We start from the raw sequence: 24,166 nt of genomic DNA, 5'->3' as shown, positions 1-24,166 counted from the left end.
ACTTCTAAATCTATTGAAAATATATATTAATAATATATAATTATATGTATAAAAAAATATATATATAATTATATTTATATATATATATATTATCTTCTATCCTTCTTTTAAACATATGTTCTTCTCTATAAATGTGTATATATTGTACAGAATGTATACCGAAACTTTTTTATTGACAAATCATGACGCAGTTGCTAGGAAACTCGATGTTTTGATCAATTGACACTTATGGTTTAGAAAAAATTCTCTGTAATATCTGTCCAATATAATCATCGCTAAATTTATATACAATTGCTAAATTTTATGTATTTCATATATATTAATATTGCAAAATGAGAATGTAAAAAATACAACATAGTAAAAAAAGGGGAAAGAAAAAAAGGAAAGACTTAATTAGAAGAAAATTTCCTTCGATATTGTGCTATAAAATTTGGAAGCAAGAAGCAACATGCCTTGCGATGGTAAAAACCCGAATTGCGATAGAAGGCGCGAGCTATTAGCGCAATTAAAATGTTTAATCAGCTCAATGGATAAGAAGTAAGTATGGATGAGAATCCTATTTAATTTAATGACGAATATGAATAAGTATGATTTATAAAAAAATGTGTGTTTGCACAGGAAACCATGCGAGTGGGATGAACCGTCTCGTTCACCAACAGTATATTGTCCTGCAGACATTTTCTGTGCCCCTCCATTATGCCTTCCACCCGAATGCGTGAGTGTTTGCATTTTCTTTAAAAAGTTACAAATTCTATCTAATTCTACCTAATAATCACTTGCTAACAATCGTTTGATTAACTATTTCGAACCGCGTTACACTCGCTAAACTCGCGCAGTAAATTGATTGATGAAACCTATTGCAGAGACTTGTGAAACCATGTAAAAGTTTCGATTTCCGTGCAAGCATAATATACAAGTGCGAATGCATTAAGAGAAATGGTCTGCAAGATAGATGCATGATGTGGGATTGCATGGGTAAACCGGAATGTATGACCAAACTGTATCCAGTCTGCGAGCCAGGTCGCGGTGCTTTATTAAAATTAACCGACTTGGGCGATGTGGAGGTCGCTCTTAAGAAGTTTTATCAAGCGGAGCAAGTTAGAGAGGCTGCTCTGGCTGCATATTGTAAATTAGTTTGCGACAAAGCTCGTCAAAAGCAAACTCTGCCATGTGGCGGAAGTAATAATCCAAATGTCATGACTGTAAGGATTAACATACCGAATAATAGCGATTGTAACGTAGACAATAATAACTTGGCGTATAAATCAGCACCTTGCGGCGATCTTTCCTATCAAACTCGCGCATCATCACAGGCCAATCCTAATTATGCATTACAATCTTCCGATATATGTTGTCCATTTCTCAAGTTAGAAGAACCTTCTTTTTCACACAATCTACCTCCAGTAATATATTTACCTTCTTATCCACCAGCTTGCCCAACTCGCATACCATGTTCGGTATTTTGATCTCAAGATACTTACCTAAATAGCTTTATATTTTTCTTTGAAATTCGTTAAAATTGTATTGCTCTTTTTTGTATCAATTATATCTGTTGACTTTTATATATCGTAAAATAATAAAAATTTGTTATATGTAATATGAATGATATTGCTGCAAAAACAATCAGCAACAAGAATGAGTTGAATAAAAAGTTGTAACATTTTATGTTTGTAATATACTGGACCGTTATTTTCGATTGAAGTGCTTTTTAAACATTTGAACATATAATTAAATACAAAACATGCTTACGTATCTTTGTATTTTATTGTAAATTACTTCATATTTAATTGCAAAAAGACCATCTTTATTCATGAAAATAATTACAGAAGATATGTTTGAGAAGTAATAGATTTATACTTTTTCATTTTTTCTTTTTTTTTTTTTATAGACACTTGGTATAACACAAGTGTCATATAACACAATTTATATTAGATGTTTTTGGAAATAACTCTGGATAACGTTGTCTTATGAATTTTGCCGGCGGGCAAATGGGCCATGGCTTAATTAAACATTCTAATCGCCCTTGACATTGCGACAATGGACAATCATCTTGGAGGCCGTTTCTGTGTAAGCAGTAACATCTAGTATGTAAAATGCCTGCTCGCATTTCTGGGAAGATCAAGCGACGAGACGTTTTCTGTATTGAAAATGCAAAAAAGAGCACGTTATTAATATAAAACAATCTGATAATCCAATTCGGAAGGGCAACATCATAAATAATTTCACGTTTTAAACATATGCTATTTAAAGTGCCTTTTGTTGCCTTCAAAAATTTGATTTTTCCGAAAGTTGGTTTATATATTATATTTATTTCTTACTAACCTCACATTTATCAATCCGTTTTTTATCTTTACTTTGAATTTCCGTTAAATGACGAGGGACGTCCTTTAAGGCAGTAGTACACGTATCTGATGGCTTACTTCGTAATTTCTTCTTTTCAGCACAACTTTTGTCAGGCACTATTATATGTGTGTATATATAAGCCGGCTTTGCCTTACATTTGATCTTTTTTTTCTGTTCTTTCAGTCTTTGCGCATCGTGATGACTGAAAATATTATATAAAATTCAGAAATTTGTGACGCAAGAATCGTATTGAGAAAATGACTTATAATAAGTGAAATGTTTTATATATGTATTTCAAGATAATGCACGCTAATTTCCTTAAGATCACTTAACAAAACTTTCTCAAGTACAGAGTGGATGATAAATGTAATATATTAAACTAACCATTCCAACGCAGTCACTGCAGCTTTTAATCCACAAATGATATTTGTCTGATCAATTTGTTGCGTTGTAGACATAACGCTGATTTAACAGAATAAAAATAAGAAATTAATTAATGTATAAATGTACTGAGAATTTTGATTAGAGCCAAAACTTTAGGAGATAAAAATGATATGTTTATGATTTGTTACAATTCCCGATTTACATTTTTTATTTGTAGTATTTATTATTCTTTTTTATTAGAATCGATAACTAAACATTGCAAATTTCATGTAAATTTAATTGATAAGTATAGCACTCGATCGACTTATATCGTTAATATCACATCAATGATAATTAATTTATTATATTTTTTTAAAAGAAAAATGTATTATTTATATTTATATATATAATTAACTCCGTAAGAAAATGTAAAAATTTTTTTTTCTTATATAATAATTTATTTTATATCAAATCAATGGCGGCAGATTATGTGTCGAAAAAATGATCAAAGGTGGATATATCAATGGCGACCATGCGCGTTTCAGGAAACATCCGTGTGAAAATATTCCGAATGTAATCGCTAAGAAATTAATTATATCTAAAAAACTAGCGCAACGAGTGAATGGGATTGAAGAGTGAATCAGATTTCAAATTAAAGATTCATTCGATTCGATTTTCGTTCATTTTGATTTATTCTCTAACTCGATCGATTATCAAAACTATCGATTTATTGATATTTTCAAATATAATTTTTTTTTTTTCGGGTTTTTTGATATCCTGTGATCAATATCGTATAATTTACTCTCCGGCTGCATTCACTTGCCAGTACAATATATCGTGAAAATTCTCCATTTCATTGAAAACACACACTACCTGAGTCTAACCTAATTCAACCTAACTTTAACTGACAAACACGAAATTGCATGGGTTAGGAATTTTGACAAAACCAATCTATGTTTTTTTCAAAACTTTAACAATTAAAACATGGCTGCTGTAAAATTTGGAAAACATTTGAAAGAGTTGAGAATTCTCCTATGCCAAACGTCCAAATCTAGTCAAGGCGTTAGGTAAAAATTGACGACAGAAGTGTACTATCTGTGTGAATTAATTTCAGTTTCGTCAACTTTTGTGTGTGCACATTGCAGAGATTTCATCGAGCAACAGTATGTGCCGTTGAAGAAAAACAATCCAAGATTTCCCGTTTTGGTTAGGGAGTGTTCGTCGATCGAACCGAAACTGTACGCACGTTATGGTACGTAAAAGCGAACGTCACAGCTTTATCATCTTACAATATCAGAGTGACTTTACAAACTGTACTTGTTTCCAGAACACGTCTCTATTTACTTGTTTAATTCTCCCTTATCATTTTGTAAATTGTTAATTTTGCAGAATATGGTGTAGAACGTTGTGTGCCTTTGTCAAATCTGAAATCTGAAGAGATACTTGGGAGAATTCGAGAGTTAGCATCTCAAAAATAAATATGTTTATGTTAAAAATATGTATCATAATATGTATAGTGTTTTAATAAAATAGTTATATCAGTTAAATGGCAGAAGATCAAAGTTATTCTCAGAGAACACAGATTTTATGCAACAAATTAACGATACAATACTTTACATATGATACTTTACTATACATATGTGTATAGTGAAAATTAACATTTATCATATAAGACATACACATAAAACTAAGAAAAAGGGTTGTACAGAGACTTACCACTTTTTTTGCGAAAAAATATTTATACAACTTTTATATTAAGCAACGGTGTATCTTTGTAATGTTTACAGTACTTTGTAAGTTTAATCGATGATTATGACATAGAACAAAAATATTAAAACAGATCTTCAAACTAGGAACTTCATGTGATTCCTACAACTTAAAATTATAATAAATATATCGCATAGAGATCTCGTGTAAGTATGGCTTTAATTAGGATTTTTATCTCAGGCAGTGATGACTTCTCTGTTATATGAAAATATCCATCTTCAGAATGTGTCACTTTTTTCCAAACAAAATCTATGTACATCAGTCAGATTTTATCAATACTAAGGAAAACCTGCCTGCAGGCTTTTGCATTTGTCACCAATAATGATATCTTGTAATCTTTAGTTATATAGAATTGAATCTAATTTGTCTAATATTTTTTTTTACGAGCTAAGATAAATAACTTCATGCTACAAATGGCGGCAGACCAAAATCCTCCGGCTTGAAATCTTCCAAACTTTTCAAGACCAGTGTAGCGGCTTTCTTTTCATGTTCAGGAATCTCAGGATCCGGCACCATCACCACTTGCATCTTAGCGGAGATACCAGCTTGCACTCCATTCGGCGAATCTTCAAAGACTAGGCACTGTGACGTAAATAAATAGAATTGATTTAAAGAACATTTCAAATGCTTTAAGAAAATCTATAACAAACCTTTGAAGGTTCCGGATTATCAGGGAAACGTTGCGCAGCAATCAAGAATATATCCGGACTCGGTTTTCCATGAAGGACCTCTGGATCTGAGCCACCATATACCTTATGATTGAACAAATCGAATATGTGCTGCCATTTCTGGGTCTTCAAGTCGCTACTATCTTGACTTGAACTCGTAGCTAGTGCGATAGGCACATTATTTTTTTTAAGATGTTGCAGCAGCTTCTCCGCACCTACATACAATAATTGCTGTCAATTAAAATCAGTCAAGACATGCTAAATTATTATTATATGTCGTTCTCACCTGGCATGAGATTACATTTAGGAAACACTTCTTGATATATGGGAGCAAGTTTGTCCTCGAACATTTTCACTGTAATTGGTAGTTCTAACATGTTTATTATTTTTTGCAGAGCTTCAGCGCTCTTGTAACCCATAATTTGCACCTTGTGTTCCCAGGTATACGCTTTTCCATGCTCCTGAGTGACACGATTGTATGCCATTGTGTACAGCGATTCTGTATCTGTGTGGCACAACAAAATATCAGTATATCAATTACTTGCCTCTTTCAAGGAAAAGTGCATCTGATTTTTGTAGAAATTAATAACATAAAAAGTCATTATTAAGAAATCAACATAGAAAAATTGTAACGTATTGCAAATGACAGAATGAACTTTCAGCCGGCATAAAAATTGTTCAAATTGTAAAATCAAATAAAGCGTCTATCTTATCTACGAGAGTCGGAAGTGTCTTACCCAATAGCAAACCATCCATATCGAAGATGCAATGAGTGACATTCTGAAAACTCATGCTAGCAATCACCGATTAATCTCTCTTAGGTTATCTACGATATCAACCGAAATTTTCGTAAGTGTATTTTGAAAAATATGTTATATTATCGAGAAAAAGGATTATCTGAAATGAGAAAGCACGGACACGCACGACACGTTTCCACTTCGTGATAAGGCAATTGGTGCTAATCTTGTGTAATCGACAAACAGATACGATATCGAACGGCATAAGCTAGATGTCTCTCTGTGACCTTGAGAGACCTAACTAATTAATCATACACGTGAGCTCTTGAATCCTTTCAGGGGGTAAAATTCTCTCTTTTTAATTCAATCAAACAAGAAGCTTGTCCTTACTTTTTACATTCTTTGCTTAGCAATAATTTGAATAATTATATAAAATATTTATGTTTGTATTATATAATGCACATGGGAAACTTGTATACAACTTATAATGAACAAATTTCAGATAACACAAATGATAAATTTTCGAGTTACAATCACAATGTGAATGCGAGCATTCATCTAATACATAAATTAGAGAGCTATAATATACATGTTTATTACAGAAATTGTTAAGAAATATGTTTGCAAAATGTATTTGATAATAAATGTAACTAAATAAGTATGTTTATATGTAATATAATGCAATTGGTATGTGTGTATATATACATATATATACATTATAATATATATATATATACACGCGCAATTTTGTATATATTATTATTAATACTAATAATACTAATAAGACATACTAATAATATTATTAATACTAATAATGGTAAATAAAATATAATTAATTTATCTGGTTTTTCTTTACAAAAGATTGATATTATACGATTTGTATGACACATTTCACGAATTCCTATGTTTCTGTGCCAATTTGGTGTTTTGTACATTAGAAATTCATAGCAGTGAAATATCTATGAAATTCGATGTTTTAAGAAATATTAATTTTGCGAAAAAAATATGATTGATTAATTAAACTTAACTTATTATTTTGCTTTTAGACTGTATTGTTATATTTATCTTAATGCATAGTCAGGCGCCGCGGAAGTATTTTTCATCTGAGGGGGCAAAATTTATAAAAGGGATATATAATACATTCATAATATATACACGTATGTAACTCCATTCAAACACCATATAATAGGCCACTCAGTGAGTATAAATGTACGAAAAATATGTACAGATTTTTTGTTCTAATTAACTTAATGCGTTTAATTTTCTTCGTTATATACTGTACTTTAATTGACCGAGTAGTTAAAAAAAGAAAGAAAAAACGAAAAAAAAAAAGGAAGATAGCCCATTTTTCCACTTTTGATGTAAATATTTGATGCTCAATATTTTTGGTCATAAAATACTTGAAGAGAAAAATTTCAGGGGGGAGGGGCGCAGCCTGAATTATCTCTGGGTGGGCGGTCGCCCGCTCTGCTTCCCCGGTTCCGCGGCGCCTGTGCATAGTCACACAATGCAATCAAATCGTTCGATCGTATGGCTTGATGTTAAAAAAACATGAAAAGCTTTAACATCATTGGCAGTCAACATGTGTTAATAAAATTACTATCGCATTTTTTTTTCAATTCCAACCAATCGGCACAAAAACATAGCCGTCTCTACTTAGGCTTCTTCTTAATAAACATTCTTATCTATGTTGAATTAAATCATTTTCAGCAACATTTGAAATGCTGTAAAAATTATACGGCAAGTTCGTCGGCAAAAAGTTTTGGAGGGCGGCTGGCACTGCGTTAAAATATGTTGCATTTCGTTCTCTGAATACCGTTTCCTGAACACTATTAGTGACATCCGTTTGGAAAGTCTGAATGGATGTCGTTGGAATAGCTTGTATAACTATCGGTTGCGATGCTGAAGCGTGAGGAACTGCTTGTATCACCTGCAAAAATAATCCTCATTTCATTTTGCGTTAATCAAAAGCATAAAGAATTATTGTTTGAAACAATTTAAATTCACATTTTTGCAAATAATATTTCACTTAGCCTGAATTCTTTTGGAATCAGTGTGCTTTAATCTGTTAAAATGTCTCGCTTTGTCATTATCGAAATGTAATGAAATATATAAATATTTTATACTTGTACTGTCGTGGATTCTGTTTGAGGTACGACAAGAGAATCCTCTGTGGAAGACTGCTGCTGTATCTGAGGTGATTGCGTTGGTTCCACCGGCTGTTGCTGTTGCAATTGTTGATTGTTGGTTAGATGCTTGGTGTGAGAAGTATTAATCCCATGTCGACGCTTCATATGCTTATTATAATTTGGCCAATTCGTGAAATGATGCTGACATTCTAAACAACTGTACGGACGCTCCCCGGTGTGTTGCCGTCTGTGTGTCTGCAATTGCGAGGTAAATTGCATGAAATTTATCGAAATATTATGCGATCAAGCCGACAATTATTGCTTACAGTTAATATGCCTTTGAAACGGAAGCATTTTCCGCAGAATTCACAGGTAAACGGCATCGCGCCGGTATGAATTCTGTGATGTTCCCTTAAGGTTCCTTTCTCTCTGAAAGTTCTACCACACACAGCGCACTGATGCGGCTTGGCGCCGGTATGTACTGTCTCGTGTTTCTTTAATTGCAAGGGCGTTTTAAATCTGCAATTTCATTATATCTTTATTAGAATTAGTAAATACGCGATAACGTATATGCTCGCGACGTTTTGACTTACGCTTTCGTACACTGGGAGCAACTATATGGCTTATCTACAGAATGGGTTAAGAAATGGGCTTCCAAATTTCCTTTCTGTATGAAACTCTTGCCGCACTGATCGCACGTGAAGTTTCTGACACCAGAATGAATACGTTTGTGCGTTACAAGATTCGGTTTCGTCGAAAACCTAAAAATAAATTTTACAGTCAACATAAAGATTTTCTTTACCATTCTTCATAATTCCTCAAGGTGCAATTATTTTGAAAATATAAGAATATAAATATGTGCACATTGATTTTACCTCTTATTACACTGATCGCACGGGAATTTGTTTTTTACTGTATCCGGCAAGTGGCATCGATTGTGGATATATAAAGCACTCTGCTGTCTGAAAGCTTTACCACATGTTTGACATATAAATGGTCGCTCTTCACTGTGAATCGTCTTGTGAGAGTCTAATACTTTTTTATGTACAAACGACTTCCCACAGTCTTCACAGCTGAAAATAAATCGAACGGTATTAACGAACACGATTACATATAAAAATTTCGTGCAATGAAAGAGTAAATAATATGTACCTAAACTTTGTCTTAGTTTTGTGCCTTTTGACATGAATAAGAAACCCATAATACTTATCGTAGACTTTACAGCATTGCACACACATGTATTTGGCCTGTTGACTATGCACTGTTTCATGATGCTCCTCTAACGCTTCGAGACTCGGCAATTTGTCATTGCAATCTGTGCATAGCCAGTCATATTTTTCCAAACCGTCTGCCTTTTTCCTTCCGTGCTTTGCTGCCTCCACTGCTCGCGTTTCCCTCATTTCTAAATTTGATTCTATTTCTGTGTTAAAAATACTCTATTAGAATTAAAAATCTACATGTAACAATTTTAAAGACATGAGCAAACAAAGCAAGCTATACAAAGCAAATATATAATAAAAATTATTTTGCATATTAATTTCTTACCAGGCATATAATTATCTGCAATCTTCATATTATTTTTCACAACTGCATCATTCTGTACTTTGTCCATTTCGGAAGATATGTGGAGCTCAGACTCTTCCTCTATCTTTAGTATTTGATTTTTTCTTTTTAATTTCTTCTTAGTTAATTTAGGGGAGCCTTTCTTTATCTGTATCTTACACTTCTTTTGCTTCACGTTATCTTGCATTTCCGAGGTTTCGGAATTTTCATCTTTATTACATCCCTCGATGAAATAAGAAGTATTTAAGATATTCACCGTTTCATTAATATAATTATTAGGCAAGTGACACTCTACTACTTCCCTATTGCTGGCCTCACTTTTTTCATACTCCACTTTCAGCTCGTCTATATAATCTATATTTGATTCTATTGGTTGCGGTTCAGACTTTGGATCCGTTAACAATTGCCTCAATGATACTTGTGCTTGATTGGTTTTCTCAAAGAACTCACTACATTGGTTCAACAAAGCACAGCAGTCCATGCAAACGGAGAGTGGCAAACTGTCTGTTATTAGAATCTGCACAATCATAAGTCATTATTAGAGATAGTAAACCAGAATATCATGAATACATTTACATAACAAAAAAATTGATTCATAAATAAGTAGTTGCATTGTTACAAGTAACCTATTTTTCTGTATATAAATTTTTAATGTTTCTAAATTAATAATTTCACCTTATTCAAATTCACCTCAATTCAAATTTTATTTTAATTCAAATCAATTATCTATCTTTAAAATATTTACAGTTTATATCAAGTTCTTAATACAAATGTTGCCTGTTAGAATCTTATTCTCAATTTTATACCTCTATCTTTTAATTTTTAGGAAAAATAAATGGTTTTGAATAGTACTAAATAAATATATAAGTATTAGAATTTGAATCATCAGGATATTTTTTTACAGATCTAACATAGTGTAAAAAGAAACACAGCTAATAGTAAGCATATAATTATTTTAAACTTTCATATTCTTTTGAAGAAACAAATTATGAAATTAATGTGCAGCATCAAATATTTACATTTATATAAGCAAAAGAAAATATTTCTTTTTAGATGAGAAAAATTACATGAGAACGGCAAAGCTGTCAATTTGCTGCAACAGCGTTACCTCTATCCGCAGGCACTTTGCGATTTTGTTTTCGATCCCGAGCTTCTCGCCCTCGACATCATATATACCGATGAGATTCTCCTTAGTTTCGGCGCATAGCCGGCAAAGTTCCGGCTCCGTCATCCTTATTCAATGCACGTGGGAAATCGTCGTACGCCGCGACCACCATCGACGTGCAAAGACGCATCGCGTTCCTAGAACCGCAATTGCGTGTGTATCATCGTATCGCGCCGTTCGTACACAGTAAATTGTCACGGCTAACGCTAGCCCGGATCACAGCGGACATGTTGTCCTCGCTCGTTGTGAGAATTCGCAACCAAGAGTGCTATAGCGCGAGACGACTTGTTGCTCTCGCTCTACGACAGACACAATCGATCAAATGTGGTCCGATCGCTCGATGATTATTTTCTCCGTTCTCTCGAACGGCAAATAAAAGGCCGCACGTATTCACGTACTCCACAGCATACCCACGAAAACATATATATTTGTTGCAGCGTTTGTTTGGAACAAAAAAAAAAAACATCGAATTCCACGAGAGCACACCGCGCCTGCGTGCATTTATGCGTCACTGATTGAACTCGAACTACATCAGTGACGCCAGATTTGAGACGCAGCAGCAAGCAGCATGAGGGAAAGAATATATCGAAAAAGGTCTCAAATAAGACATCTTTTTTAGGATGTTCTAAAAACGTCCGAAAAAAGACGTTGTTTTTAAATTTTTTTAATAATTTTGAATTTTGCAACAAAAAACTTTCCAAAAATTTAGAGATGTATTATCGAAGCAGTGCCATCTTTTGCAGTCGGTACACTCATCATCAATGTACAATTGTTATGTTGTTTTAGTTAACCAAAAGATGACACTGCTTTGAGTGAGCTTGTAGAGATTTTGTTTATTAAATAACTAGACTTTTTACAATAAATATAAACATTTAATGATATATGAAAAAACATTTACAGTTCAAAGAAATCAAGATTAATTGATAAATGAAAGATTGTGTTAATGACATAATAACATTGTCATGGAAAATTTTATCAATTTAATAAGTAAATGAAATTAGTTATTTTAAAAGAAATGAAGTTGGTAGCAATGTGTGATAAAAGTCTCTTGCTGGTAACAGGCTTGCCACAAGTTTGTGGCGTTATAAATAGTTCTGTTATTCTCTGTGTTTAGTAATAGGTTAAAAAGCGTTTATAGTACAATTGTTTACTCTTTCGTATTGCATAAAAAAATGGCAGAAAATCCTGCACGGGAAACGCCACCGATTTACAATGAGGATAACAAGACTGCCGGACAACCGTTGTCAGACTTTCTTTTGCAATTAGAGGATTATACACCCACGGTATTAATAAGCTTTCTTCTTGATGAAATATTTCCTAAAGAAACCGTTTTACACATTTTATAAAATACACTGTGAAAAATGTGTTCTACAAATGCATTGTGTATTCTATATGTTCAATTTTTATGTTGTATATCAGGTACCTGATGCCATCAGCGAACATTACTTGCACACTGCTGGTTTCAACACCACTGACCCGAGGATGTAAGAATATGACAATATACTATTTTATTATATATTTTATTTTTTAATTAAAAACTTGATATCTATTCAGTGATTTTAATGTCATGATACATTGATGGTCTTATTTTAGAGTACGTTTAGTATCTCTAGCAGCACAAAAATTTATCTCAGAGATTGCCAATGATGCTCTGCAGCACTGTAAAACACGTGGTGCTAATCAGAATACAAAAACGAAGGGAAAGGACCGGCGTTACACGTTGACTATGGAAGATCTGACACCAGCAGTTGCGGAATATGGCATAATAGTCAAGAAACCACATTACTTTGTCTGATCCATTGATAAGAAATTATCTGTACAATTGGATATATTCATCACATTGTAATATTTTTATTTTTATTAGTGATGTTATATATCCATTATTTTAATATTTTTAAGGCTAGAAAATATATTTAATAGAATAAAAATGATACATATTATCAATTACATTGTAATATTTGAATAATTGTGCAGTTTTTTTTTTTTTTTAAATAAGTGTAACATTAAAATAATAAAATGATACAATCTCTTATACGTTTGTAATACTTTAGAGCCTTTAGAGTATTGATACGTTATTAATTAAAAATTCAAGTTTAAACGGAACATTTTCACAGATAATATACTGTAAACATAACTTGTCAAAATAATTAAATGTTTAAAAAATTTAATGTAACAATATTTATTTTCGCAAGACATACATCTGCTCGATTATTCATTTTATACAAAATTGTCACAAATTATGTGTATAATGTAAAAAACAGTATTCTTTATATTGACACATGATTGGTTGATTTCCTTTCGTTTCCTTATGCGAGGGTATATGGATATACCCTTAATTTCTAGAAGAGTCTCGAAGATTCTGTAAACTTCGATAATCAATTAGTTGGCTATACTGGTTAGACATGTGTTGGTTTACTGAGCGCTGTAAATACGAAACCTATAAAAAGGAATCCATAGAATCATGATAAGTAGTTGAAGCTCGATCACGATAAGATTCATTCGGAGTGTTTGTTCATTTGATGGGTGCATCATTCGCAAAACAGCGTGATATCAACATGAGCAAGTATGTATTAATGTTGTATTTGATAGCGTGACTAACCTAAATTTGATATATATTTTTTGCAACATAATAATCTTTTGTCTTTCAGTTCTAACAGTGAAGCACCGAAAAAGGATGATCAGAGTCATTCGAATAGCAGCGCAAGGCCGCTGTCTATCGAAGGCCCGTCCACCTCAAATAATGCCGAAACAAGTTCGCCACAACCATTACCAAATCAGCCGAGACAGCCGACTAACTTGCAAGGATTACTCAAATATGCTATGGACGCGGCACAGTCTGAGGACACGGAGAATAAACCACCAGTTTATCCTTTGGATCAAGAAGTATGCAGTTTAATTAATTAGACTAATTAAAATTAATAAGGAAAGTAGGCTATTAGGTCATTGCCAAATGTAGGTTATCGTGTGATCATTCTTTGACATGTTTCGATTATCAATGTGATCTTTTTTGGTACATATAATTATTATTAACAGCCTACTTTTCTTATTGAATTTGATATTTGATAACAAATAAGGTTTTATACTTAACGTATTATTAATTTAATTAAGATTACACGTATTTTTAAATTCTTTATTGCTTATATATACTAATATTTGTATCTGTATGTTGTAGAAAAAAACGTTCTTGGACAATGCATTATCGTCATTAACAGTAAATGTTATAGACGAATTACAAAAATCTGTAAAAATCTTGTCTAATGTTATTAATCTACGATCTGATGATGACGCGTCAGAGTACGAAAACACATTGGAGAAAATGGCAGATTTTGTGGATAACATTGACGTAGCCAATGATTTTTATAAGATCGGAGGTTTCTTGATATTCCAACCATGCCTGAATTCCTCGCACAGTAACATCAGATGGCGGATAGCTGATATAATCGCCGAATTAGCACAAAATAATCCGTTTTGTCAAGAAAAGTTGCTAGAAATTGGTGTATTTCCAATATTGTTGGCTATGATTGATACAGATCCATCGGAACAGGCAAGAATAAAAGCTTTGTACGCAGTGTCATGTAAGTAACGGAACAACTTACAACTTAGTTTCTAAATTTTCTACTTAAATGTTTGATTTTTATCGCATTGATAATGTTTCAAACACAGGTATCGTCAGAGGACATCCAGCATCGTTACAGCATATGAACACAAACGACGGTTATTCGGTGCTTTTACGCGCGATGCAGAGTCCAGTGGAGAAACTACAGATAAAATCTGCGTTCCTACTTTCCAGCTTGTGCAATAAGGATGATTCGAGCGATGTAAAATATACTTTAGTGAAAATGGGATTCATAGAGCAAGCAGCGGGACTCTTGGGTAGAATGAATTTGCAGCCTGCAGTCAGGTAATGCAACATTTTGAGACAGTGTTTTGTTCTCTAATATTAAATTGTGACATTATTAGTAATATTAGGTTCCACGTATTATTGTTCCAATATAAAACGGATATATCATTTTTTATTGCAGGGAACAGTTGTTAAGAGTATTGAGTGGTATGGTGAACGATAACTTCTTGCCGGCATTGAAGGAATGCCGCCGGCCGCAGTTGTGTTTAAGATCCACCTTGGAACAATTATTGACAGAATTGAAGCCAGAAGAGAATCAAGACGAGATAGATATGTGTTCCGAACTACTGGACAAAGTATTTTTCGAACCCGACACGCATCAAGAGAGATAACCAACCTGTATTATAGTCTGTCCTTCAAATAATCATAATAATCTGTTTTGTATATCATAAGTCACTAGCTTGTTTTGTAAATCTAACATCTTGACAGTTTTAACTGTAGTTTTGGATATTTGTAATTAAAAGAAATACACGATACATTGTAATGTAATACATCATAAAACCCGATGAAAGTGTCTTACTGAATACACCAAATAAATCGGATCGGAACATTTTATTTAACCGAATTCTACGTGTGCGTAATTTTTGTTTTAAATATAAGAAAAATATAAATATTCCAAAACGCGTATGTACACTCGGATGGCATGTGCCGGCGTGTTACCTCCGGCTTGATTCGATAAATGAATGCTCACGCACATCCGGAACGATGCGTCAATCGAGCGGCGTGTTTCATCATCCATCCCCACCACACGAGCTCCGTTGGCGTGTACACCGTGTACTATACCGATTTTCTCCGTCCTTTCTGATCGTCGCGCTCTCTGCGTCTCTTTCTTCCTTCTTTTGGCGCGCGGTCACCGAACGTCAGTCGGCAGAGACCTAACAGTCTGTCGACAGTCCGCGTCGAATCTTGTCACATGACTCCTTCTGCCGCGGTCCTTCAAATGTATCGAAAATTCAATTCGTTCGCACAAATTCCTGCCAAAAATTCCAGAAGATTAATCTTTTCGAAACAGATGTCTCGCCGACCCACTAACTGATCGAAGATCGATTTTGTTTAACGAGACAGTGAATCGTTATGGAGCAAGGAAATTAACAACAACGATGATCACGAAGCAGGGACGTCATCGCTTACAACGCTATAGAAATCGCCGACTAGCGTCATCGAGCCACATCGCGAATTGGCAAATTGGAGTCACGGCGAGTTAGCCCGCGGGGGATTCAGAGATACAAGCGAGAACGAGCGCGACATCCGTTACTAGCCAGATGATCAAGAACTGGCGCAAGCCGAGCTGCCAAAAGCCCGAGACCTACGCTCGACCACGTGAGTTGTTGCTGATCGATGAAGATCTGATGACGTGAGGCGAGAAAAAGATAATCTTCGTTTTGATAAAAAAATTTTTCACATCTACCATATTCGCGAGAAGATAAAAAATTATCTGAAACTGGTTTTCTCCACCTGGCAGAAGCGAAAAGTAATCATTCGAGAAAGCCGAATTTTTAGTAAAACTTTTTTACTCGAGCATAATCTGCCGTTCGAATCAACTGCATAATAGGAAATTGTATAGTAATTTGTTAATTTGCTTTCCAAGTGCGAGGAAAGCGAAATCTGTGATTATCTTGTGATTTTTCGAATAGAAGAATACATGTAGAAATCATGTTCCAAATCATTCATTGCGAAAAACTGACAACGAATTATTAATGACAAGTGGAAAAGTATATCATAGAGCGTCAAAGAATTGGAATTTAATTTGAATTTAATTATTATTATCTGACGCTTGAAGCTGCGGACTTTATAAAAGGCACTGTGACATTGAGCGCTCTATATATTGCTGACAATATGGGCATTGTGAGAAAAATACAGAAGAGACGACAATAGAATATAATTAAAGAATTGAACAATTAAAGTAGCATTGAACACAATAAAGTTAAAGAAGTAAAGAAGAAACACGTACAAATAGAGAAACGTGAATTACTTGTTGCTTGATTTCATTTTTCACAACTGACACAAAAATGGAAAATAGGCAAGATACCGACAACAAGCCGTGGGTGTTCGGATATGGATCGCTCTGCTGGGATCCTGGCTTCTTGTACACTAAAAGCATGATGGGCTATGTGAAGGGCTTCGGCAGACGCTTCTGGCAAGGTAGCATTACACATCGCGGGACGACTGAAAAGGTAAATCTTCAATCTTTTTTCTTTAATTATCGCTAAAGTATTACGATCTTAACGATGGACAACATGCAAAAAGTAGAATGTGAATTGAATTAGGCAATAAAGCAAAATTGCATTTAAATTGTATAATTTGCCAGTAGCAAGGCGAAATTACATGTAAATTTTTCCGACGCTAATCGAAACCTACGCGGCGTTTAAATGTTAATATTAATTCTGGACCCATTTTAGAGAAACGCGTGCACACTTTTTATTTAATCCTTTCATTTCTAAGTTATTCAACAGCTACAAAATTTTTTTTTCATATTTTTGTGCATATTACATTAATAAATTATTCATAAAAAATTTTTGCCATTTTAAAAATGTTGAAGGACTTTTTTTATTTGTTACTATTTAGCAACAAATTTTATTTTTATTGCAATCGTGTACAATAATTTGCATTGTAAAGTAACTTAATAAAAACCTTTCTTTTAATTTTGGGTTAGTAAATTTATTTAAAATATTTCAAGAAAATATAATTTTTAAACTTTTATTATCATCGAATTTTGACGATGAAAAATGAAAATGATAATATTCTATTATTTTATCGCGAAATTTATAAATACATTTAGAAATACATGTTAGAGACATATACAAGACTAAAAATATTCACAGATATGGACAGATATTCACAGAGCTACATATTCACAGATATAGAAATAACATATATAAATATACATGTATATCTGGAAATAATATTTTATTTTTCATAATTTTAAATACGTAGCCATATGATTACAATGGGAACCAAAATGGGAAAATTAACAAACAAAAATTAATCTTACTCTCAAACTTCTAATTGAAGCGATTCTCAATAAATTAACATTGTAATTTTATACTTTTGTAATGATTATAAACATAAAATTATATCTACAAAAATAGATTTTTGGGGAAAATTTTATAAAAAATCTTTCGATGAAAGGAATATTTGTACTTTAGAAATATGGTTGTTAAGTCTTAATTAATATATAATTATATATTTATTAGAACATTTTATACATTTATAGATTTATTATACATTTATGTTTCACAAATTTATGAAAGCTCATTACTGTATTTTTTGTAACAAATCTAAAAAAGAAGTTATTCAAATTTTTAAACGATTGCTCGTAATATTAATGTTATCAACGTGATCTCATGTAACAATTTGGTTTATTGATAATGATACTTGCCGCGCACATAACATAATCCGCATGATAGTAGAGATTGAACAATTATGCACTTTAGGAAGAATATCCGAGTGATAAACCCTACTAAAATAAAATAGCAAGCAAAATGTTATAATTACAAATGTATCTGCACACACACATGTTGTAAATAATCGTGTAACCGTGTAATCAAATATCTTTCATGATTAATTACAGTAAAATTGTTTGTTATAACCGAAAGGTAAACTATATTTACAACATATTTATCTCACATTTGCTTTAGTTCGTTTATGTACGTGTGTGTGATTTTTGTTTTAAAAGTCATTATAAACTTCAATAATTATATCAATTCTATTATCTCAGTTGAAAAATGTGTGTGCATGCATTTTCTTAGTAAAATAATAAAAAATGATTTACAATTATAAATAAATATTTACCTAACAAATGCATTTTATATTTATCATGTGACTAAATTTACATGTTGAATACTAATTGATTTCGAATGTGATAAGCTATATAAATGTAAATTATATACAAAAAACGAAATTTATATTTGTTGATTAGAAATTAAAATTGTGTTTACTTATCAAGATTTTTGTAGCATATTCAAAAGCAAAATTATAACTTTTTTCTCTATTAGAAGATGTAAACGACACATTTATGTATTTTTTTGTTTCTCGTTTATGCAGTTAATCTTTAGTTTAAGGTAAAAAAATAGAACAGATCGATACTTGTTTTACCTTCTATTTTTTTGTAAAATTCTTTTTTTTGGCTGCGTGGAATGAAAAATCTTTTCAAATCGACCGTCCAGACTGTATTAGCATATGTGCTTTAAGTACAGAAAAGGATTTTTCATTCTACACAGTCAAAAAAAGTATAGTGTTTTTAACAGACGACTCTAGGATCCCCTTAAAAATGATTATAAAAATTCTATTAATATTTCAATTTTATTACCAACTTGAAAATGCTCGCGCATTCTTAGTTAAACATTAAAAATTATCTACAACTGTAAATATTTCTTTAAAAACCGTTTATCATTATATAACGAAATTTGCATGTTGAACATTAAGTCTATCAATATTTAATGAGTTATATAAATGTAAATTATATACAAGAAAATTTAAAGTTACATTCATGGCTGCATTAAAAATTTAAAATTTCTTCACTTTATCACAATTTTTGTAGCACCAAGGAACGAAATCCGATATAAATCACGTTTATAATACTTTAATGGAAAACTTGATTTTATGCTTATTTGTGTTATTTATTCATATTTTTTTTAAATCAGTACGACAAATATTTTGTTGTTGAAGAATGCTTGCATATGTGTTTTCCTGACTTGACTGCATTCCACGTGAAAAGACACGTTTCATTGTGACATTGATCATTATTACGCACTTGTCTTGATAAGAGTCCATCGACATGAGTTTGATAAAAATACATGTGAATCGTTATTTGAAGGACATTGTGCGGACGTAATAAACGCGGAATAAAAATAGCGTATCCGTGAAGTTTTATTTTATTTTAAAACGAACGCACGAAGAAAGCTGTGTGTTTTGTTTCTCTCTTCTTTGTTCTCTTTATTTTTCCTTTCTTTTGCTTCCTTGAACAAGAAAGAAAAATAAAGAGAACGTTATCTTTATTATTTAAAAAAATTAATGTTGTTTAAAAAAAAAAGTTGTTTTAATGCATTATTTTAAAAAGTTAATGTTGTTTTTAAAATCTTCAGAAAATGCTTGAAATTATTAAAAAATATTGCAGCTGATTTCTAAGAATTCTAATCGCATATTCATAAAACGACTTATAAGATAGTCACATGAAAAGTTACTTTATATTTTTTTATCATACACCCCACTTTTCTTTTTTTTTGAAATGAATGCTGTGGTAATGCGTTTTATATTACATTTACGTATAAATTACATGTAATGGAAGCCAGTTACAGACCAGTAGTAATTGATATCTTCAAAGAGAGATTAGTTGTCATACATTACTTTTTGTTTAACATAAGATGTGTATACTTTCGCAAGAGAGCGATATGTACTTTCTGCTTACAAACTTGTATTACGTAATGTAATAAATAGACCGACGCGTAGCAATACAATCTTTTATTAAAAATTAATTAATTAAGTTTATCTAGCAATATATTTTCCAATAAATTCGTTCTAAATTATGCTTCATCAAAAGGATTTTTAACACAATTAAATTTTTTATTTATTTATCACGAAAATCACGGTTTTTCTGCGCGGAAAGTCGGAGTTTTGCAAAATGGAGTTTTTTGAATTTTATTTAAAAAGCACAATTTTATAACCCAAATTTTATATCACTGTCATAATTTCTTCATTTCACGTATTGCGAAATGGTTGTAAAAACAGTAAAAAAATTTAGGATTTGGTGGTCAATAGTTTTCTTTTCGGGTACAAACACTTCATTCGCACTTTTTTTTTTACTTGACACCTATTTTTAAGAGGTATCTTCTTCTTTCCATTCTCCAGAGCGAAGTAATTCCCTTGAACCTTTCTTCTATATATTTTTGTCAAAATTAAAATAATAGCAGCACAATTCCGCAGAGAACGAATCGAACTTCAGCTCAAGCAGAATGTTGCACTGATTATTGCACTATTAAAGCTGATTATTGCACTATTAAAAATAGTTTTGCTTCTACTACTTGAGCAGGTCAAAAAATCTTGGAATTCTCGAGAATGAAGGTTCATTGTTAACACATCACGTATTATACCTGCGCGCAAGGATCGGCCCTTAACCTTTCGATCAGCTGCCTATTGCAGGCTGTAAGCGTTAATTTTGTAAATTTTTTGATGAAAATTTCAGGAAATATAGTTCAAAGGTTATACTATCGAATAAAAATTATTTTTGAAAAATCGATTTTTCTCGACTAACCTAAGTGTATGTAGCCCCTTAATAAGTTTGATCAGATCTGAGAGTTAATTGGTTCGTTTGGTTGATTTGGGATGAGTTTCTTAGCGTCTAAGATTTTTTAATTATTGATTATTATTATTATTATTCTTTTAATTGTCGGGCTGTATTTGTTAATTATAATTTTTTCATAAGATCGAATACTACAATGTTACCATTTTTTTTATGTTACAGCCTGGACGGGTCGCCACGCTGATCGAAGACAAAGAGGTGATTACAGTAATTTTAATACCATAAATTTCGACATTTTCTGAAAAATATAAAAATCAATGTAAGGATGATTACTCTTAACATCGATTAACTTTAATCGACGGTTCGAATTTGTCGAAAGAATTGTGAACAGGGACGAGATATCCTCATCAAAGGAGAAACTAAGTTAACATTATATCATGCGAATTGAGTGCATCACTTTTTTCTCTTTCGATGACGATATTTCATTCTTCATAGCGGTTCTGCATAACAAGAGTTTGTCGTTTGGACCATCAATTAAAGTTAATCGATGTTGAAAATAGCTTTGCTAAATCTGTTTTGTCGATGACAGGACATGGTTTACGGACGAGCGTTCCAAATTAAGGACAGCGCGGCGGTGCCCTATTTGGAAAATCGCGAGTGCGCTTTGGGCGGCTATCTAACGACTGTAGGAACATTTCATAGCCGTGACGGGAGCCGGCAATTTCTCGTGTCGATTTACATCGCCACCAGCAAGAACGAGCACTGGCTCGGCGAGGCGCCGTTGCAGGCCATAGCGCAGCAAATCACCGAGTGTTCCGGTCCGAGCGGACACAATGTCGAGTACCTCTTACGGTAAGAGACACGCGAGGAGCTCACTGTATATTCTCGACGTGAACATACACATAAATTCACTGTCATTGTTATTTTAATATCTGACACTTCGCTTAGTTAATAACGTCGCAAATAATACAAGACGGCGCGTTTACCCGAATGATTACAGGTTGGCTGAGTTTATGCACCGTTATTTGCCGGAGGTGCACGACGAGCATCTCTTCGCGCTAGAAATGCTGGTGCGCTCGCGAATAAAGGAGAAAAGCATGTGCCTCGAGACGCTGATGGGCAATCGCGAGTTCGTTATCGATCTCGACGGGGACGCGGAGTCGTCCGCGGAAAATCGCGCGGAGGGCAACGTCGAGCGACATCGGGAAGGCTCCTTCCAATTCAGCGCGCGTATTCCGTCAAAAACTCTGCGCTGCGTGAAGATGTAGCCGAATTCAATCAACAATTCCGATCGGAGATCCGTATGTATGCGATAGCGAATGGAAGAAGTGCCGGCTTATTTTCTTACGCCGTTTGCGCACTGAACGCGACCACGGAATTTCAATTAACGGGAAAATAAGTCATCCTTCATGCGGCCAGTCAACTCTCGTTTCTGGGGGAATCCGTACACAGATGCATATATGTAGATCAGAGTGGAGTTTACGAGGGATTCGAATATTTTTTTTGGAGATTCGCACAGTTCGATCTGTTCGAACGTATCTTCGGCCGGGAGCGTCCGAACGAGAGTCGAACTATCCGAATTGATTGGCGTCAGCTGAAATTTTTGAGCATTAGATCGAAGATTGTGCACGTTGTCACATGTACAATGTAAGCGCGATCGAGATGAAAATCTGAAGCTAAATACGCGTTGAGTACAAAATTGTTCCGACAAATACGTAAACTGGTAGCAAAATTGCGCTCTCGAAAAAATGAAGTCGCGTGGTGAGAGACCAGGCTGACGACGGAGGAGGGTGGCTCAATGTCATTATATTTTTAGAAAAAAAAAATTTTTACAGCGAAGTGCGCAAGAGTATTGTACAGAATCGACGACGACGCGATTTCGAGATGCATACGCGTGATTTAAAATCTTTCCAGAGCTTTGCGATAAAATGTTGATTTAGAAAGATAAACGTTTGTCATATTTTTAACAAGATCACACAGGCAACATTTTCGATTTCTTGATCGTCTTTGTTTCCGAAATCTTATTATTAAATCTCGTAGATCAAATGATAATTGTTGCTCGAAGAAAAAGGAAAGAGTATAGAAACGAAGAGCAGAGGAAGCATTTGATGCATTTTAGTGAATATAAACGTGCATGATGTGCATGTTATACTCACGTTTCATTCACGTGACGTGTGCATATACACACAAGAATTGTTCTTTCATTTTAATACAACGAGAATAGCATGTTGGCAAAGCGCGTGAGAACGCGAATGTGCTGCTTTATCGCAGTCGATATATCAACGACGATGGTCTAAATTTAAAAAGCGGTCAGCTGCAAATTCTTTCGAGAATGTGATCTCGCTGCTGGTGTGCGTCTTCCTTAGAGGCTATTCTATCATACGTGTTTACGAGACGGCTGTGTTAATTTTGTATCGCCGAACGTGCTGGACACGTGAACACTTAGATTAGATTTCGTTATTTACTATTTTATAACGCCAATTTTTCTGCTATCATTTTTATGCGTGTGTATGCAGTGTATGTATGCAGGTGGGTCATTAATGTATGTGTATATAGGTCAATTTCTATTTTTATCTTAATACATTGCAGCTATTTGAATTTATCAATTAGATAAGTAACGACGATCATTTAAGTTTAATAGCTTACAATACTGAGAGAGAAAAAAAGTTCTGTTGTTTTGTGAGTTTTTAACGTTAATCACTCTATTACGTAGTATTTTTAAGATATGTATGCGTGTATGTATGTTGCAAGTGAAAAAGCGGGTGTGTGCGTATAAGATAACACTTATTTCCGTTGTAATACAACGAGAATGGCAACTAATTGAATCTGCGAGTTAAATAAAATCGTAAAAATTAAATTTAACAATTTAATTCAGACCGTCAATTAAAATTCACTAAAATAAGCCTAAAATTATTTTTTATTATAAGATTTTTTATTATGCTTGTTTTTTATAAAATATTAGATTGTATAATAAGTAATGTAGAATTTTCTCACAAAAACGTAGCAGCATGATTAAGAAATTGTAATACGGACAAAATTTTGACAAATAAATATTTAATTTATGCGTTTTCACGTTTTGCTTGACAAAAAAATAGATAGATTTATTTAAAAATCTGAAATCACTTATTACACAATCCAATATTATAATTGAGGTCTAAATTACATTTTTATAACGTAAAAAGTGAAATATTAACTATTTATATTTAACTATTATTATGCATGTATTATTATATGCAAATATTATTATGTATATATTGTCCGACAGCTGGGCATTAGCAGGCACAGGGCTAAG

General features: G+C 33.1%; 8 protein-coding genes across 9 annotated transcripts; 5 read left to right on the top strand and 3 right to left on the bottom strand.

Moving 5' to 3' along the window:
- The first annotated feature begins 116 nt into the window (after window positions 1-116).
- LOC105671519 (uncharacterized) lies at window positions 117-1,665 on the top strand. Its single transcript, XM_012365752.2, has 3 exons — window positions 117-537; window positions 619-715; window positions 864-1,665. Exons 1-3 carry the CDS (start codon window positions 449-451, stop codon window positions 1,464-1,466), a joined length of 789 nt encoding a protein of 262 aa, XP_012221175.1. The 5' UTR covers window positions 117-448; the 3' UTR covers window positions 1,467-1,665.
- Window positions 1,666-1,843: 178 nt separating this feature from the next.
- LOC105671508 (uncharacterized) lies at window positions 1,844-3,407 on the bottom strand. Its single transcript, XM_012365739.2, has 3 exons — window positions 2,728-3,407; window positions 2,323-2,545; window positions 1,844-2,137 (listed from the first exon to the last, which is right to left on the bottom strand). Exons 1-3 carry the CDS (start codon window positions 2,799-2,801, stop codon window positions 1,910-1,912), a joined length of 525 nt encoding a protein of 174 aa, XP_012221162.2. The 5' UTR covers window positions 2,802-3,407; the 3' UTR covers window positions 1,844-1,909.
- A 145-nt stretch (window positions 3,408-3,552) lies between these two features.
- ND-B8 (NADH dehydrogenase (ubiquinone) B8 subunit) lies at window positions 3,553-4,253 on the top strand. The gene is made up of 3 exons (XM_012365740.2): window positions 3,553-3,773; window positions 3,852-3,958; window positions 4,096-4,253. The coding sequence occupies exons 1-3, from the start codon at window positions 3,691-3,693 to the stop codon at window positions 4,182-4,184; spliced, it is 279 nt and encodes a 92-aa protein (XP_012221163.1). The 5' UTR covers window positions 3,553-3,690; the 3' UTR covers window positions 4,185-4,253.
- Window positions 4,254-4,269: 16 nt separating this feature from the next.
- LOC105671507 (pseudouridine-5'-phosphatase) lies at window positions 4,270-6,130 on the bottom strand. Its single transcript, XM_012365738.2, has 4 exons — window positions 5,879-6,130; window positions 5,428-5,646; window positions 5,124-5,356; window positions 4,270-5,055 (listed from the first exon to the last, which is right to left on the bottom strand). Exons 1-4 carry the CDS (start codon window positions 5,931-5,933, stop codon window positions 4,876-4,878), a joined length of 687 nt encoding a protein of 228 aa, XP_012221161.1. The 5' UTR covers window positions 5,934-6,130; the 3' UTR covers window positions 4,270-4,875.
- Window positions 6,131-6,211: 81 nt separating this feature from the next.
- On the bottom strand, window positions 6,212-11,231 carry LOC105671498 (zinc finger protein 892-like). 2 transcript variants are annotated; one of them, XM_012365725.2, is made up of 8 exons: window positions 10,679-11,231; window positions 9,553-10,087; window positions 9,160-9,427; window positions 8,883-9,080; window positions 8,601-8,768; window positions 8,334-8,526; window positions 8,005-8,262; window positions 6,212-7,808 (listed from the first exon to the last, which is right to left on the bottom strand). In XM_012365725.2, exons 1-8 carry the CDS (start codon window positions 10,799-10,801, stop codon window positions 7,560-7,562), a joined length of 1,992 nt encoding a protein of 663 aa, XP_012221148.2. In that variant the 5' UTR covers window positions 10,802-11,231; the 3' UTR covers window positions 6,212-7,559. The 2 variants fall into 2 exon arrangements, with proteins under 2 accessions (XP_012221148.2, XP_067212913.1); XM_067356812.1 differs by having other exon boundaries at window positions 10,638-10,763.
- A 676-nt stretch (window positions 11,232-11,907) lies between these two features.
- Window positions 11,908-12,530, top strand: LOC105671211 (transcription initiation factor TFIID subunit 10-like). Its single transcript, XM_012365173.2, has 3 exons — window positions 11,908-12,018; window positions 12,155-12,219; window positions 12,329-12,530. Exons 1-3 carry the CDS (start codon window positions 11,908-11,910, stop codon window positions 12,528-12,530), a joined length of 378 nt encoding a protein of 125 aa, XP_012220596.1.
- A 575-nt stretch (window positions 12,531-13,105) lies between these two features.
- On the top strand, window positions 13,106-15,201 carry LOC105671187 (hsp70-binding protein 1). Its single transcript, XM_012365133.2, has 5 exons — window positions 13,106-13,298; window positions 13,384-13,618; window positions 13,908-14,310; window positions 14,399-14,636; window positions 14,758-15,201. Exons 1-5 carry the CDS (start codon window positions 13,255-13,257, stop codon window positions 14,966-14,968), a joined length of 1,131 nt encoding a protein of 376 aa, XP_012220556.2. The 5' UTR covers window positions 13,106-13,254; the 3' UTR covers window positions 14,969-15,201.
- Window positions 15,202-15,417: 216 nt separating this feature from the next.
- Window positions 15,418-23,731, top strand: LOC105671453 (putative glutathione-specific gamma-glutamylcyclotransferase 2). The gene is made up of 4 exons (XM_012365653.2): window positions 15,418-16,810; window positions 21,097-21,132; window positions 21,464-21,726; window positions 21,875-23,731. Exons 1-4 carry the CDS (start codon window positions 16,646-16,648, stop codon window positions 22,140-22,142), a joined length of 732 nt encoding a protein of 243 aa, XP_012221076.1. The 5' UTR covers window positions 15,418-16,645; the 3' UTR covers window positions 22,143-23,731.
- Window positions 23,732-24,166: the final 435 nt, after the last annotated feature.

The sequence above is a fragment of the Linepithema humile genome, chromosome 6 (assembly GCF_040581485.1).
Source record: "Linepithema humile isolate Giens D197 chromosome 6, Lhum_UNIL_v1.0, whole genome shotgun sequence".
Classification (NCBI taxonomy): domain Eukaryota; kingdom Metazoa; phylum Arthropoda; class Insecta; order Hymenoptera; family Formicidae; genus Linepithema; species Linepithema humile.
Note: the sequence above shows the minus strand (reverse complement) of the source record. Positions and strands in the feature narration are given on the sequence as shown.